The sequence below is a fragment of the Acanthopagrus latus genome, chromosome 20 (assembly GCF_904848185.1).
Source record: "Acanthopagrus latus isolate v.2019 chromosome 20, fAcaLat1.1, whole genome shotgun sequence".
NCBI classification, from domain to species: domain Eukaryota; kingdom Metazoa; phylum Chordata; class Actinopteri; order Spariformes; family Sparidae; genus Acanthopagrus; species Acanthopagrus latus.
The window spans coordinates 12,512,144-12,528,758 of NC_051058.1; the positions used below are offsets into that span (position 1 = coordinate 12,512,144).

The 16,615-nt window shown below is 43.5% G+C and overlaps 2 protein-coding genes across 14 annotated transcripts in view; both read left to right on the top strand.

Annotated features, from left to right (window-relative positions):
• The first annotated feature begins 582 nt into the window (after nucleotides 1-582).
• LOC119009229 (leucine-rich repeat-containing protein 51-like) lies at nucleotides 583-9,287 on the top strand. 2 transcript variants are annotated; one of them, XM_037080222.1, is made up of 4 exons: nucleotides 583-713; nucleotides 1,515-1,720; nucleotides 2,129-2,277; nucleotides 9,125-9,287. In XM_037080222.1, the coding sequence occupies exons 1-4, from the start codon at nucleotides 662-664 to the stop codon at nucleotides 9,270-9,272; spliced, it is 555 nt and encodes a 184-aa protein (XP_036936117.1). In that variant the 5' UTR covers nucleotides 583-661; the 3' UTR covers nucleotides 9,273-9,287. The 2 variants fall into 2 exon arrangements, with proteins under 2 accessions (XP_036936117.1, XP_036936118.1); XM_037080223.1 differs by lacking the exon at nucleotides 9,125-9,287 and adding an exon at nucleotides 4,634-4,878.
• Nucleotides 9,288-9,639: 352 nt separating this feature from the next.
• LOC119009836 (protocadherin-15-like) overlaps nucleotides 9,640-16,615 on the top strand; it is a 201,995-nt gene continuing 195,019 nt past the window's right edge. For 5 of the 12 annotated variants that reach the window (XM_037081508.1, XM_037081509.1, XM_037081510.1 and 2 more), the window contains exons 1-3: nucleotides 9,642-10,697; nucleotides 10,938-10,984; nucleotides 11,074-11,210. The gene's annotated coding sequence lies outside the window, so the exon portion shown is untranslated. Of the gene's footprint in view, nucleotides 10,698-10,937; nucleotides 10,985-11,073; nucleotides 11,211-16,615 lie in introns of all 12 variants that reach the window. The other 7 variants (XM_037081506.1, XM_037081507.1, XM_037081501.1 and 4 more) reach the window with 4 other exon arrangements.

Below are 16,615 nucleotides of genomic sequence, written 5' to 3' on the forward strand. Positions count from 1 at the left end.
AATAACAAGATGCTGGCTCTGCCCTGAGCTGCCAAAAAACCCTTGCTCAGCCAAGCTAACATTTACCTTGCTAACGCTAGCTAATGCAAACGTTGCTATGGCCAACAAGCCAACATTAATTTCCCAAATGCTAGATAGCAATAACGCTGGTTAGCTCACGTTAGGTTAGTAGCTACAGTATTGTGTAGAAATCAACGATTTTTAAATGTTTTTCTGCCACAAACTGGCAACTGCTAAGACTCTTGACTCTTGATCACAGAGGAAACAGAGAGCATCGTTATACTATTGGCTGACAGATCTCATTAAAAGCTGGAACCATTTGTCAGAACTATCACACCGAGATGAACAAAAACAATCACTTTGGACACCAGAACCATTTTAAAATGATTGATTCACAATCATGATAAGAAGGTTTTTTTTCTGCACCTTTTCAAAAATGAAAAATAAAAAAATATTTGTTTTAAAAATAATTATCATTACACGACCTTTAAATGAATAGTTAGCAAAGTGCTTGCTAGTTGCTAGGAAACAGTTTCAATACAAGATTTTGGACCCTCGTGTTTTTTGACACTGTTATGTTTTAAACAGTAAAAAGGACTCTGGAAGTTCAATGGATATAATTTGTTCCATCTGCTGCGTGTAAAGACCTTCAGACTTGAATATGTACGGCCCTCCGGTGGATCTATCATTCAAAGACATCAGCCGCGTTACAGGTATACAGGTAGTACCATTTCCTTCCAACATGCAGAGAAACTCATCTTGCTTTGCTTTGTGCAATTACTCGTGTCAGGGATTGATAAACATGAACTCCTACCTGGCACATAATTAACAGCACATTTAAGCTCTTTCAGTGTGAAATACGGATTCACAAGATCAGAATTTGTCTCATGTCTTTGTAGCCTTTGCTCCAGCTGTATACTCTTGCACAGCTCACCATCTGATCCTAATACACTTTGCTCAATTAGGAGTCAAAAATGAATTTGCCTGTGACTCAGCTTAATTTACCAAATCATGCAATGACGGCATATCTGTCCGCCAGAAAACATTTTTCCACCATTTAGTAATCACGGTGAATTAGAAAATGTTGGGGGGGGGGGGACCACCGGCACTGTATCACAGGTTAGATTTGACCCACAGGCCTCATTAGCGTATCACAGTTTTTACAGCCTGACTGAGCTTATTAACTTCCCAGCTGATGACTTCATGGTTTTAATTGTCGTATCCATAATATACCTACAGCCTTTCTCTTATAACTGTTACCTATGTTCACATTTGTGTTTAGGATTCTGGCACCATGGAAGGGTGGGTTTTTTTTTAGCCCGTGTGCTTATCTAGTTAAAGACACCCATCAGCCACGAGTTCGTCCTTCATTTCAGGTGCCACATAATGTGATGAAAGGGATGATAGCTCAAGTACATCCTCACTTCTCTGCTTGGAAGCGAGCTGAATGCAAATATCGAAAGAAACAATTGCCAGCACTTGATTTACCGCTGTAACTGCTTCATGTTGTGCAGGTGCGCTCTCAGAAGCCCCCCGATGCGGTGTGCGGCCTTGCCAAACTAACTCGAAGGGGAAGTACCTGAGCTGCTCTCTGCGCCTGAGCTACAACAGCATTGCTGACCTCTCCGGCCTCCATCATGCCCTGGACCACTTCCTGGCTCAGCCATTGAAGCTCGGCTGGCTGGACCTGTCCTTCAACAAGCTCATGAGCATAGACCTGGTGAGGCTCTTTCTTGTGTCGTATGTTTGCGTGCTCATTTACATTGTTTCTCTGCTGTTATTTTTCTCTTTGCTTTTTGACCAAACCATTGTAGAATTGTTATGTCCTCGCCAGCTTTTTAAAATGTACATTATTTGCTAATCTGTGCTTCATTGACCATATTACTTGGGCTAAATATGTAATTTAGTTTGTAAGTAATCAGGAAAATGGCTATTTTATCATTTCATCATTATTTCTGATGCATTAGATGTAAATGCTAATTTATTTTGGATTCATCTGCTTATCATCTTCTGCATTAATCAAATGTATTAAGTAATTGCAACCCAATTTCTAACTTAACTGGTAATGTCTTTGTGTGTGTGTGTGTGTGTGTGTGTGTTTGTGTGTGTGTGTGCGTGTCTGGACCAGGTTTTGTGTGAGCTGACTGAACTTCGCGTGTTGTACCTTCATGGCAACGCCATCTGGAACCTGTCAGAGGTGGACAAGTTGGGAAGGCTCCAGCGTCTACACACCATCACGCTCCATGGAAACGCCATAGAAACCGAAAAAGGCTACAGGTGGGGACTTCGTTTTCTTTCAATTTACACCGATTTTCATTCACACATTCTGCTTGGCTCAGTGAATGTTTGGCCGTAGCTTTGGCCATGTCTGGGTGATAAGAAGAGCTGAATGTGAATGAGGAGATGAGAGCCAGAAAGTAGAAAACTGAATGAGTAAAAGTTGGTGGAGACTCCCTCAGGTGTTTAGCCACACCTGTTGCTAATAGGTGCATACAGTCCAGCACATCGCCATGAAATCTCTACAGACAAACATTTAGTATTTGTTGAAAAGTGCTCAGTGACTATCCTAACATGCCATCTTTGTCACAAGTGAAATTTTTGCCCTATAGTTTTGCCCCGTCAACTCTAAGTGCTTTTTATTGTGAAGTGGACCACTCAATCTCACAGAGCGGGGTCGGGGAGGGCCAAAAGCATGTAGCGCCAATCATCTGTTTACCTGCAAAGGTTGGCTTAGGAGGGAAAATCGCTGGGCTTATTACAGTGGTTTGAGCCAGGTCCCTTGGTTTCTGTAATGAGTTGTCTACAAAGGCATTTAACCATTCAGGTGCTTCCAACTTTGTGGCCACATACTGGAGAGGGACCTTTACTGATCCAGCATGACTGTGCCCCTGTGGCGCAAAGCGATTGTCCACAAAGACACGGTCAGACAACTGCTCTTTTGGTTGAATAATAATTATATATAGCATCTTTCAGTGTACCCAAGGACACTTAACACAAAGTGGAACAAACAAAACAAAGAATAAATGGATAAACAACAAAAAAATACATATAAGATAAAGAAATTGAAAAGTTGATTAATTGGATGATTAGATGTATGATCTAGAGCTGATAGGCCTTTTTAAAAAGATGGGTTTTTAGGTCTCTTTTAAAAGTCTCCAGAGAAGTCAGTTTGCAGATTTCAGCTAGGAGAGTGTTGCAGGGAGTGGGGGCTGTCACACAGCAGGCTCTGTCGCCGAGGGTTTGTAGTTTGGTGTGAGGGATGGAGAGCTGGTGATGAGCGCAGCGTCTGAGACTGGGTATAGGGGTAGATGAGGTCAGACAGATATTTGGGGTGGGGGGGATGGAGAGATTTATAGGTCAGGAGGAGAATTTTGTAAGTGATGCATGATTTAACCAGGAGCTAGTCAATGCGGATGAGAGTGGGGGTGATGTGTTGCCAGGTGCGGGTGAGGACCCTGGCAGCAGAGTTCTGCACATACTGGAGCCTGTCCAGTGTTTTGGAAGGGAGCCCGGACAGGACTCCGTTACAGTAGTCCAGGCAGGAGGTGATGAAGGCATGGATGAGGGTCTCGGCCACAGGTTTGTGTTGATAAAAAGCTGATTTTGTGATGGATTTTATGTGTGATTGAAAAGATAGTGTGGAATCAAGGATGACACCCGGGTTGCTGACTTCCGTGAATGGGGAAATACACCAGCCGTCCACGTCCAGGAGATCTCCAACCTTCTGGAGCAGTGCCTTGGAGGCCACAACCATGAGCACTGTTTTATTGGTGTTTTGTTTGAGCAGATTTGATGTCATCCAGAGTTTTCTCTCATGCAGGCAGTTGACGAGTGACTGTGGGGGTAGCTGGGTGGATGGTTTGGTGCAGAGATATAATTGAGTGTCATCAGGAAGTTGAGACCATGCTTGCGAATAATCTGACCAAGGGGGAACATATAGATGGTGAAGAGCAGGGGTCCAAGCACAGAGCCTTGAGGCATGCCCTGGGTGACTGGAGCTGGGGTGGAACTGGAGTCTCCAATGATGACAAATTGTTTCCTGTTTGTTAAATAGGACTGGAACCAGGAGAGTGCTGTACCGGTGAGGCCAAGGTAGTCAGATAGGTGTCTAAGGGGGATGGTGCAGGAGATTGTGTCAAAGGCTGCAGAGAGGTCCAGGAGGATCAGAATTCTGATGTGGCCAGAATCGGCACAATGGGCACAAATTCCCACAGACACAAAAACATGTGGAGCCTTTCTGGAAGAGAGGTGGCTGTTGTAGTCTCAAAGCGATGTCCAACTCCATATTAACGCCTATACTTTAAAATGGTCTGTCTCACCATCCCATGAAGACGTGATGCTCAGGTGCCCACCGACGTTTGTCCATATAATGTATTTTACATTATGTAGATCGTTGATTCCCAAACGGGGGTCAAAGTTCAGCTACATACATTTGAGTTCAGTTTCTACCAATTCTTACGCTTTTTTGTGCCTTGAACTGATTACAAAAAGAAACCATCTGTGAGGTTTATAGGGGAACTGCTAACAACATCTAAGGGCAATGACAAGGAGCCTCACCCAGGCATTGTCTTCTGGGCCCAAAACGTCCGTTCAAGCTGATTTAGTGTGTGCGCTTGTGTGTGTGTGTGTTCAGGAACCATGTGATTTGTGCCCTGCCTCAGCTGAAGACGATGGATTTCAGCACCGTGACACGTGAGCAGCGGGTCCTGGCAAATGTCTGGCGCCACTGCAACAACCGCCACAAAAACACAGAGGCGAGTCTCCAGTGACTGTTGCCTCTATTACGCAATCTACTGATTCATCTTTATTATGGTGTCAAAACTACTTTGGGATTAAATGTCCTTCCTCCCTGAATTCTAATATTCACCTTATCTCAGACTTATGGCTTGTTTATCGTCTTCATTCACAGTTTTTGCTGATGTTAACAAGATCAACACAGATTGCGATCGTGCCTCAACTGTGAGCAAACTGGTCTGCCCCCCCCCCAGGCCCTTTTTTTCTGAGCGCACAACTTCTGCCTTTTGTTTGTGTGTGCACTTTGGGAGTTCTAATTATGTGGGAACAAGAGCACAATTATAGGTCACCTGAACTGAATTCGAAATACAAAACCCTACGTGTGTTTACTGTACTCGCCTTAAGTAATGTGGATGGAGGATGGGTCTGGCATCAGCGTTGGGCAGTCGGAACCCAATTTACGGACTAGAGCATGCTTGCAAGTACATGCACAGATACACACGCACACGCACACACACACACACACACACACACACACACACACACACACACACACACACACAAATAACACAAGTATGAATGTGATACGTTTAGTTTACATTGTAAACAGCTTTGGGTCTCTGCTATTACCGTCTGGTCTTGTTAGGGAGGAAATGTGGACCATAAATCAGCTCTGAGGCTGATTTAGCTGGCTGTCCTCCAGGCTCTGTTTGGTGCAGAATCGTGTATCAGTGTTTCCTCCTGCAAAATCTTTAATTGGGGGGATGGAAATGCCCCTGAATCAGCATTTGGGCAATGTGACACGAAAAGCTGACCGAAACCAATACTAATGAAATTGTTTGAAACTCAGTTTAGACCTCGAGGGACCGAACACCGAGATTGATCCTTGTGTGGCGTAATTCCCTCCGACATTACTTAGACCTTAGTTTCCTGAAACCTCAATTAAACGTGGTTCTTTTCAACTGGCGTTCAGACCGTGTGTCTCAAACTGTGCGGTGGAATCAGTTATGAATGAATATCTCTCGGTCAGGATGGCAGCTGCTCTCAGCAGGATGGCCGCCCTGACTTAACAGTGCTCGAGGAAACACTTGCAGGTGTTTTACAGATTTTGACTGCTGATAAGGTTCAATGCATGGATGTCACATTTATCCATAACATTACAGATGTTCAAAGCTTTAATGAAGTGCAAGACATACGCAGAAATATGAAGCCTAATAATTTTGAAATATCCGGCTGCAGCTTGGCCGTTTAATCGTGATTTGAAGCGTGTGTCGTTTCAGTATCATACAGTCTTCACAGACTTGCAATGGACGGGCTGAGAATGACATCCCAAAGGTCAATACAGCTTCATGCTCACACTCAAACAGTTAGTCAGGCTGGTGTTGTGAAATCTAGACTGGGCTTACTGTCCACCAGAGCAGAGGAGAGCCAGCTCTCAGTTAAGACCCAGATAAATACAGTATTAACAGCCCTGCAATATCCAAGCTGAAAAGTCTCGGTAAAAAGGCCGACACACCCTTTGCTGCATCTTTGACAGTGAGTTAACACCTGCATTAGAGCTGTGAAATCTGTATTCTCGTTACTCTGTCGAGGCAGATGGCTTCCCACCATGAGTCCAGGTCTGCTCGGAGGTTTCTGCCTGCGAAAAGGCTGTTTTTTTTCTCACCACCGTCGCCAAGTGCTCGCTCATGCGGGGGGAACATGTTGGGTAAACTAATCAATTAAACAGAGTGGTCTAGACCTGCTCCAACAGAAAAGTGTCATGAGATAACTTTTATTATTGCAGGATTAGATTTTAACTGTTGGGCCAATCGCCCCTTTCCTACTTTCTACCCCTCTACTTTAAGTGACCTTGATTGGACTACACACATCTTCAAAATCTGCCTTTATATTTGCTCTCACCTACAGGTACACACCTGTTTCTTGGTTGACACTCTATCGCACTGACAGAATCTTTCCTCAGACAGAAAGACAGAGAAACACTTTAAGTACTCAAAAGAGGTGTCTCAAGCACCACGTGTGTCATGCTGACGCACACACACTGCCAGCCACACTGTTGCACCTGGTAATGACCCAATTGTATCCTCCTATATGGCTGAGAACTGTCCTAAGAATGGGTGCAGCCTTTTGCGCACATTCCTAACAGTGTGCCCGAGGCTAGCATCTAGAGTAGTGTTGCTAAATCTGTATTGTTTTTTCACCAGAGAGAGTCAGCTAGGTAAAATAAAACTTAGCTTATTAAAAATGTGTCACCTTCTGTTTTTTTGTCACAAAAAGAGAGCAGGTGGACCTCGTGTAAATCCCTCTTGAGTATCAGCAGTCTGTGGGTGTGTCTGGCTTCCCCATAAAAGCACTATGGAAATAACATTAGATTTCACATTGGACTAAGTATGTATGTCAGGGTGGGAATTTCACAGCGCCACCTTGATGCCACGTGAGAAAAATAATCAGTGGCCTTTGTGCCCCTGGCCCTGTCCATGTTCCATGTAAAAACCGCCAGTGCAGCGTAGTGGGCTTGCCTTGAATAGAACTTTGGTGAGTTTGCAGTTCACGCAGGTGCGATCATCACATCGATGATCTCACGTGAAAGCCTGAGCCTGTCAAACAGCAGCAGCATCTCAAAACATACAGCACAGGTAAGCAAGCAAGCTCAGTCAGTTGTCATATGATACGTACAGATGGTACAGATGGAAATATATTCAGAGATTCAAACTTCCCGGATCAATAACTCATAAGCGGAATATTGGTAAAACACAAACGACAACTCCTTACTGCCATAGTAAGGTAGACAAAGAGCTGCAACTGTATTTTCATCAAAACATGCTGTCCTCCAGGCTGGACATTAACATTGGTCTATATGGTCAGCCGTCTGTGAGACGAGGGCGCATGGCCTTGCCCCTGAAATGACTAAATTCCAACCCTGATGTTTAGTGTATATGTGTATGATATACACTGATACCGTATATCTGCTTTTTCTTCCAATGGTTTCGCTTTACAAAGAAAAGAACTTGAGGAATTTTAAGCTCCCACTCAGTATGTGTTATTGTCGAGAAGAACAGAATGTGAATGGAGCGTTTAGCACTCAGTGTTCAGCTGAAAGTGCCAGAAGAGTAAAGCGTACCATTTGATTGTGAAATGTTCTCATTTTCCTCTTTTTCCAAAATGAATTTAACAGTGGTTCACTGGATTCTTAAGTGCAACCCGATAACAGTCTCAGCAAAGCCCAATTTAGGTAAATTCCAGTGCAATTAAGTTTAAAATCCATGGGAATGAAGACAACTAGTGAAAAAATAGGCTTTGGTGTGTTGACACCGGAGCGGAGATTCTGCTCTTTTTGTGTTTTTCATTCCTTTTAACTCCGACACTCTTTTGGAAAAAAGCTCCATTGGTGACAGAAATCCATCCCTGAAATGTTGAGATATTTTTTAGACTCAAGCAATGTATCACTTGTTGCTCATTACATCGATTATGCTAAAGTTTTATAGCGAACAACAGTGGCGGATTTTTGAGGGGCAGGGGGCAAAAGAAATTTAAAAATGGCACTAGCTGTATGCGGTGCGGTACCAGTGGGCAGAAAGACATGAAGCGTTTATAGCGAAGAGAGGGCACGTCACCATGTTTTGTCTAGGCACCCTAGAGGGCACTTTATCACATTTTCTCCATTGGAAGGGCATCATTGGGGCACCAAAACCAAAAAACAACCTATACAAGCACTAGTAAAGTTACATCACTCTAGAACCATCACATTGCAGCCAGTGGGTCTGTAAAGATGTTCCATAGTTAAGCCTGAAAACAGAATGCAACCTGTATTTTTACATCTATGTCTTATTTTGGTAAATTTTTACCGTCATTCATGTCGGCTATGATAATGTTTGACTTTGATGCAGTATAAATTAGAGGGGTGAGTTAATTAATCACAACTTGGTCACATTCTCCTTATCTCATAACTTTTAATAAATAGCCGTGCCAATCATAACCATGCATGATGAAGATGACTCAACAGACTGAGTACAGAGTGTGCAGACTGACTGAACCATGTAGGGAAAAAAAAAAAAAGTTTCCCTGAAGGTGCAGAGAGGTGAGATGCAAAAATGCAAATACACAGCCAAAGACAAATACGGTGTTTGTCAACTGAATCCCCCATTAGAACTGTGTTATGACACCTGACTCAACAGTGGTGGCACATGACGCAAATCAACCGCAAAAAGGCAGGACGACGTGAGCTCACGGCTCCTGGGGGACTGCCTGGTGGGAAGCTTTTTTGGCTGGATCTCGGGGTGCAACTACTCTACTGAGGTTAGAAAACACAATATTAGTGGGTGTGGAGCAGCTGGTGTTAGCCACAGCCAATAAACTTGCCTGTTCTCTTCTCCTTTTCAAAACAACACAGTGTGTGCCATGGCAGCGTGACAGTGTGGCAATTTTATGATGGAAGGAAGAGTCCCGAACATGGCTGCCAAAAAATGGATTCCTGGTGCGGAAATAGCTACAAACAAATACACAACACCATGAATTATATTAAAGGGCCTATAATGTAATATTTCTATGTCTCTTTTTAATAAAGCAGGTTAAGGCACTTATATAAATAGTGTGAAAGTATCAACGCTCATTCCACAGTGACTTCCTCACAACCCTTATTCAGAAACAGTGCCTTTAAAATGAGCATACATACATTTTTCTGACATACATGCAATGTCCCACTATTTTGTTTTGGTTTGATTTTTTAAAATTAGTTTTGTTTTGTTATGTTTTGTTTTGTTTTGATTTGTTTTGTTTTGATGTGTTTTGTTTTGATTGGTTTTGTTTTGTTTCGATTTTTTATTTGTTTTGATTTGATTTGTTTTGATCTGTTTTGATTTGTTTTGTTTTGATTGGTTTTGATTTGATTTGTTCTGTTTTGTTTTGCCATTGTCTGTTTTCAATTTTAGCTTGTTTTTCCGCAATGTGTATGAAGTTGCGTCTTTTCTTGTCCAGGATGTTATGTCTTGCTTCGCTAAACAAAAAGTGGGCAGTCCCTGCTCAGGCCTGTAAGAGCTGACCAATCAGAGCAGACTAGGCGGGGTTCCTTAAAGAGATAGGCACTAGACAGATGGTGAAGACAAGTGCTGCGGGAATGGACAGTAGTTTGAGTGGGAAAAAAATGTTTTTGAACATTTGAGCTTGTAAACATTACTTGTAGACACACAAAATGGAAGCATGAAAATGAAAATAATACAGGATCTTTACACATGTAGTCTTCCTGACCAATATGAGAAGCAGTTCAGTGATATCAGATGAAGAGACAGGCAGAAGTTGCAGCCGCCATTCAGTTCCAGATGCGGCATTGTGGCCACCATGAAAGAAAAAAAAACGCCCTCCTTCATCATGGTGGCCAAATGTTCAATCCCTGTGTGGTCACACTCACCGCAGCCACACATGCAGGTTGTCAGAAATGTGTCATCTTTAGGCCTTCCGGAGGGAAATATCAAAGTCAAAACAATCATCCTCCATGAAAGGACAGAGCAGAACTGCACCTACGTGGCTTTGATGTGGTCGGAGCAGGCAGGCGGCATGCACAAATCCCAGTAATCCCTGACACTAAAACTGTACTGCACTGCTTGATCGGCGCTGACACACCCCCTACTGTGCCTCTCCTCCCACTAGGTTCAGTCGTTCCAGTTCAGGAAAAATGACGCTACAGGACAGAGACAGTGCCTATAAGAGATTCTCTCTCTCAAGACTGGAAGCTCAAACCACAGAGGGCAGGCAGTTATATTTCCAGGCTTGGGAGGGAGTCCAGCTCGAGACTCATAAAGGACAGAGTCCGGAGAGTGTTATTTTATGGGCCCAGATGTGTTGAATAAATCATTTTCCCAGGACCTAATTAAACACTTACTGCCCAGCCCTGTTAAGCTATTAACATCTGCTCTACCAAATGAACTAGGAAGGGCTCCAGCGCCGGATGGATCCAACCACAAAAGACAGTAAATATAATTTTCTCTTTCATGTTGGCTTTTCTTTTATCTATTTTTAAATCTCGCTTTCTGTCTTTGTAATTGTCTCAGTTTTCTTTGATTTCATAAAGGGATTGGTCCTGTGCCGTTTCCCTCAGTGAACAGAACATATATAGTGAAAGCTGTGCAGAAGTGACAGACCCACTGTTTTGAAAATGTATTTAAAAAAAAAGGTTCAAGGTTAATCTTTATTGTCATTATTCAATGCAGGAATGAACAGTGAAATCGAGTTGTAGACCTCTCCATGCAGTGCAAAGGTGAGATAGATGCTGTGCAATACCCAGAACATTGTGCATTCCAAACCATGTGTAACATGAGATTTCTGACAAGATGTATCCATTTACAGCAGTCTGTGATGGATGTGGTGGATTTGAGGAGTCTCAGAGCCTGAGGAAAGAAGCTGCACCGTTGTCCGGCAGTCCAGCAGCGGATGCTTCTGTATTGCTTGCCAGACAGCAGCAGGGTGAATGTGCTGTGGCTGGGGTAGGTCGTTTTTCTCTTAGTGTCTTCTGGGCTCCTCACTGATTCCATGCTCTGTGGATGGGTATCAGTGATGCTCTTGGAGGGTTTTAATCATGAGCCTTCCTGTCCTGAGCCGTGCACAATCTCTGCCAATTTGTGACATTTCCTTAATTACATTAGGTCAGAGTATTGCTTTGGCAGTAATAGCAGATGTTGTCATTGAAATGGATTTACCCTTCACCCAATATCCGAGACAGTCCCAGAAATTCCCGTCAAGCTCACAGTGACTGTGAAGCACTCCTGCAGAGGTGGGCCAGTTAACAGGATGCACTTTTGCAAAACCAGCGAGTTGGTCCTCATCCTTACAGCCATTTATTCGCAACATGGAAAAACACAGTTTTATAAAACACCTTTTGTCACTTGCCCAGGTGTGTGTTCTAGCAGGCCAACTTCTCTGCCTCTTTGTGGTGCACCATAACAGGCTCGGTACTGCCCTGCTGGGGCCAAACTGTGGAATACACCGGCACTCGACCAGGCTTCATCCATGCTTTCAAATAATTTTGCAAGTAAAAAGACATGAAAGGTGCACTGTGTAACGAGTATGTTATATTTGCAGTTTAAAATAGACTAATATCAAATTTAAATTAACCTGGGCATGATCAGACTTTGACTGCTCGACCCACATCTGAATTTTTATGTGATTCAGGGACTGTGCAAGAGATGTCAGTGTGATTTCTTGCGTCCACTATTTGGCTTTTGAGGACACACACTAATTCCATTTTCAGGTCAGTTTCAGGTATATCAAGAGTTGACGGCACCATGAAATGGTTATGTAAATGAAACGATTGTCAAACAGTGCTTACTTCCTGATGCCAGTAGGTGGTGCAGTGATGGTGGCTCCAAATTGTCACATGGATCTGTTGTAGCTGAGACTATGATTAAACGTCAATTTGGGTGAAGATTGGACCGTGAAGAAGAACAAACAGTTTTGTTGCAAATGAAGTTAGCATGCTAGCTCCTTAGCCTCTCCTGTTTCATACTACCTGGTCCCTGTCTGGCCCAATCGCTGGCAGGCTGCTGAGCCCGGCTGAAGGCGCTCTGAGCTCCTGGTCCAGCCAGACTTGAGTCGTCTAGAGCTGTACAGCAACCAGTGGATACGTCCTTACATAACTCCAGAAGCAGTTAGCAGTCACTCTGTTGATATGCTACCCACTATTTGTTGGGAGTGACCTTTTTTACTTGGACAATTCTTACTTATCGCACCTTTAAGAATGAGAATAATCTTGTGGGTTTTCCAGATGAACGCCTCGTTAACCGCTCCTCCTCCGTTAAAGTGCAGTGCACAGCAGTTCCCCTGCCCTTCTCTATCGGACCTTATGGGATTGTCTCCCACGCAGTGGATGAGACAGGCTTAGTAACCCGGTGCCCTGTATCTCACACTAAAGATTATGAGTGTTTATCTTAGTAAGAGTACAGGGGAAGGCACATCCACTTATTAAATCGCTGTCATGTCACAAGGCACGTTCACCGAAAGTAAATTAAGTAAAATAAATACGCGAAAGATTGGTGTTGGTGTAAGGGGAGGGAGGAGGTGACCGAGGAGGAGGCAGAGGACCTCGATCTATATGTGCGGGTAAAAGCAGCGCGTGATTGAGTTTTGGGGGTTTTCATGAAAACGTTACAACTTTCTACCTGCCAGTGTAACTGAGTTCTGCACTGCGGTACCTCTTCTTCCTGTGGAGTCGAGCAAGTGGAAAGAGAGTTTCCCCCCTTATCGGATCAATAATATTATAAAATCAACTGTGTTCCCCTCCGTGACGCGATGGCATCCGGAACCACCAGACTCTCTGGAGGCTTTGTGCCTCACGCTGCACCGCTCTTTTTTTTTTTTTAAATTTCCACAATTACGCGATCAGACATTCAGCGCACCAATCTAACTAACTGTTGCGTCTCTGATTAGCATTATTAATCACGGGGCTATCATTCCCTTTTGATCCATCCGGCACTTAGTCGGAGGAGACAAACCTCTCTTGTACTGGCGGTTTGTCTTGATAAGTTCAGGCCTACTGATCTTGGCTGCCGTTCCCCGAGCTCAATAGGATTTGGTGTAATCCCACAGAGCAGAGCAGAGCAGAGCAGAGCAGATGGACACACAAGTAAGATCACAGTGGTATAGGGGCTATAATTGGCCTGGCCCTCTGCCTGCAAAACCCCTTTTACTGGTAGTCATTTCAATCCTTTCATTATGTAATCACATTTGTAATGAGAGTAACTCTGTAACTGCTACGGCTGCCTGGATCAATGGGTGACCAATATTTCATTTAGAATTCCCTGTTGCTCCGAGCGCCGTAGATGAAGCTGTGACAGTTGCCGCTTGATTGGTCGTCGCATACAGTAACTGTAGTTGTAATCCCACAGAGCAGATGGACGGCAGACAGGTAGGTTCTACAGTCGCATGGGAGAGTGAACGGGCTTTGGCTCTCTGCCTCCATCCATCAAATCTGAACTCTGCAATCAAATTAGAAAATAAAGAAAGCAATTATGAGATTCACTCTAATATCATTGAGCAGATGGCCGTCTTACAGCTGTCACTCTTCCTATCAAACATTTGATTAGCAAAAGATAAATCGCTGAATAAGGGCACTCTTGACTGAGCCACATTATTACAGCTATTGTGGTAGTCTGCTCCGTGACTCTGGAGATCATGAGTCATTTTGAGATGTTTGTTACGGTGGCCCCCGCAGGTCAAAACACATCCACATTTCAGACAACTGAGATCAGGACATTCTCACAAAACACAATGATATTTGGGAAAGAACGCCAACATTCGCATAAGGTCATAGTGAAAGGATGTGTTTTGTGAATTATTGTTGTTGTTGTTTTTTTGTCAAGTCTCAATATTTTCAGAAATGTCATCGTGATCGTGTTTTGTGAAATGTTGTTTTTAGGAAACTGCAGTGAAAACGCATTTGCAGCCAGCTGTTTGGGTTGAGTGTGTTACGTGCAGGCTTTCCACTCAGGTCACTCCACTGTGTTGCTGTGTTTTGACCCTCAGGGGCCACCATATTTGATGCTTGAAATCTCTCATGGTAATACTGTGGAGAGCGCCCTTCCTGATTCGCAGATGACACATCTTAGTCAAAGAATTGGAATGGCGACAGCATGATGATGTAGGGCTAGGTGTGAAGTGTAGGTTAAAGTGTGGTTGGCACCAGTCATCATTGGCGTTGTCTGATATCACCTCCATGGTGCTGTTCCTGGAACGACATAATGAATGTTGCTCTGGGACCTTTATTAAAAAAAACATGTTTTTCTAAACCAGCGCTGCCCACATTTGGAGTCACGGGTCAAAGTGGGCTTGATTTGATGGTTTGTAGCAAAAAAACAAACACACACCCACATATATGTATGTATAATATGAATCGCTGTTTATTTTTTGTGAGGTGAAAAGCCCTTCAGATAGACAAAATAAACCTGGAATGCCCACAATCTGAGCATGGCAGGCAAAATGACAATTCGTATAGGAAGTCAGCCAATTAACGGAACATAACATTTATTCCCCCACCTGTTCTTAAGTCGTTAACGCAGGAGAGAAAACAATTAAGATAAAATTAAGAAAATGCATCGCCAGATTTTTCGTGGTTTCTTTGTTTTCTTCACCCGCCTCCCCGGGCTTCAGTTTAACGCCATTTCACAACTTAAAAAGACAACAAGTGGTCGATCATTAAATTTCAGTTTGAGCATCCCTGGGCCAAAAACCCTTTTGTTTTTCCTTGATATAACCAAACAGCGAGAGAAAACTGAGCGAACACAGAAAAATAATGAGAGGACAATAATAACATATTGCGAACAGATTGCGACTCCCTCTCTTGACCTACTCAGCCACAACAAACTTGGTATTTTTCTAGTTGAACTGACTGTTCCTATAGCAATGTTAATTACGATGCACTTGCGGCAAACGCCAACATGTCAATATTAGATACACAACAGTGAGTAGGCCTCTAAAGCACTACGTACTGCAGCCATCACTTACAGACAATTTCAAAGTTACTCCTGGGATCCATAATGTAACTTCCTCACACCAAAAACAATTTGGTGCCGAGCCTTCTGACGACCGGCGATGAAGCGCTCCGTTAACTGCTTCATGGTGCGCTGTGGTGTAAAACTCGATATCTACCGTTAGCACAGGCGCGGGAGTTTCATCTAACCTGAAACATCCTCGTCTGCTGACTTTATTAGGGAGTTGAGATTTGAGGATTGCATTAAAGCTGTTTGTTAACGGGATTAAACAAACTGCAATCAATTTGAAGTCTCTTTTTTTTTTCATCCCTGACAAACTCAGCCACTGGGAATTTGAAGCGAGCTGGATTTGTCTCGAACAATTTGTCGGTTTTGCGGTTCATTGCGTTTATTCACAGTAGCACAAACAAAAAAAGCTGGTAGTTCGCTCAACGGTAGCTGCTTTTTTTTTATCGGTGAATCTACAACTAAAGTTTACTTCTGTGCCAGATAGAAACATATGTGTGGAAGAAAAGCCAACCTGACTCAAGGCAAATTGGATAAAGGGTTCCTCAATTTTAGATCCTTCTCCTTCAATTTAAGTGTCCTTTTCTGTCTGGACAGGCTAACAGAGTGGACACAAAGTAAATTAAGTCCACGTTTGCTGTCATTGTCTCCCACTAGCCTTATTTTTCACCACAATGTTGATGTCTTTTTTTTTTTTTTTTAAGTTGCCAATATCTAGTTTGGGGTGGGGGGGGGGGGGTGGGGGGGGTACAAAGGCTCACAAAATAAATAAGCCTTTTGCAATTGCCTAGAAAGTAATCTCTTTGCAAAACAAACAGCAAACAGATCAGCAGGCTGAGAGAAAAAAAAAAATCTTTAGAATATACAGAGCTCCGGAGCGGGATTACGGCAAAGTTTTTTTTTTTCCTCCGGAGACCTCGGAGATTCATCGGCCCACACTGACTGTGCATAATCAACTTTGCACAGAGTCTTCGCAGGAGTTCAGCGCGGCTCCTCCGAAATCTGCATATTCAAAGTGATTATTTTAAAAGGGCGCCGGCTGCGATGCTTCTCCAGCCAGCGTGCGTTCCGCGTCTCCCTTTGTGCCAATGGGCTGATTACAGCGCCAGGACTGTGTGGAGGAACAACATATTTTGTGAGTCACGGGGGGATGGGGTGGTTTGACTGAGTGATCAGTCAAAACTGTTCTATGATAGATGTGGTATCATGTGTATGCCGGGCGTGCATACGGCGTCGTTGTTGGAACTGCTGGTCTCCCTTCCAGCAATGAGGGCGGTGAGCTCTTTGTGCAAACACGTGCAGGTCAGGATGCTGTTTTTGGATAGTTTTATGTTGTGCATGCTGCAGAGCTTTTTAGAAAAGTATGAGAACTGCTAATGGCTACGGTCAAGTAGTACTGC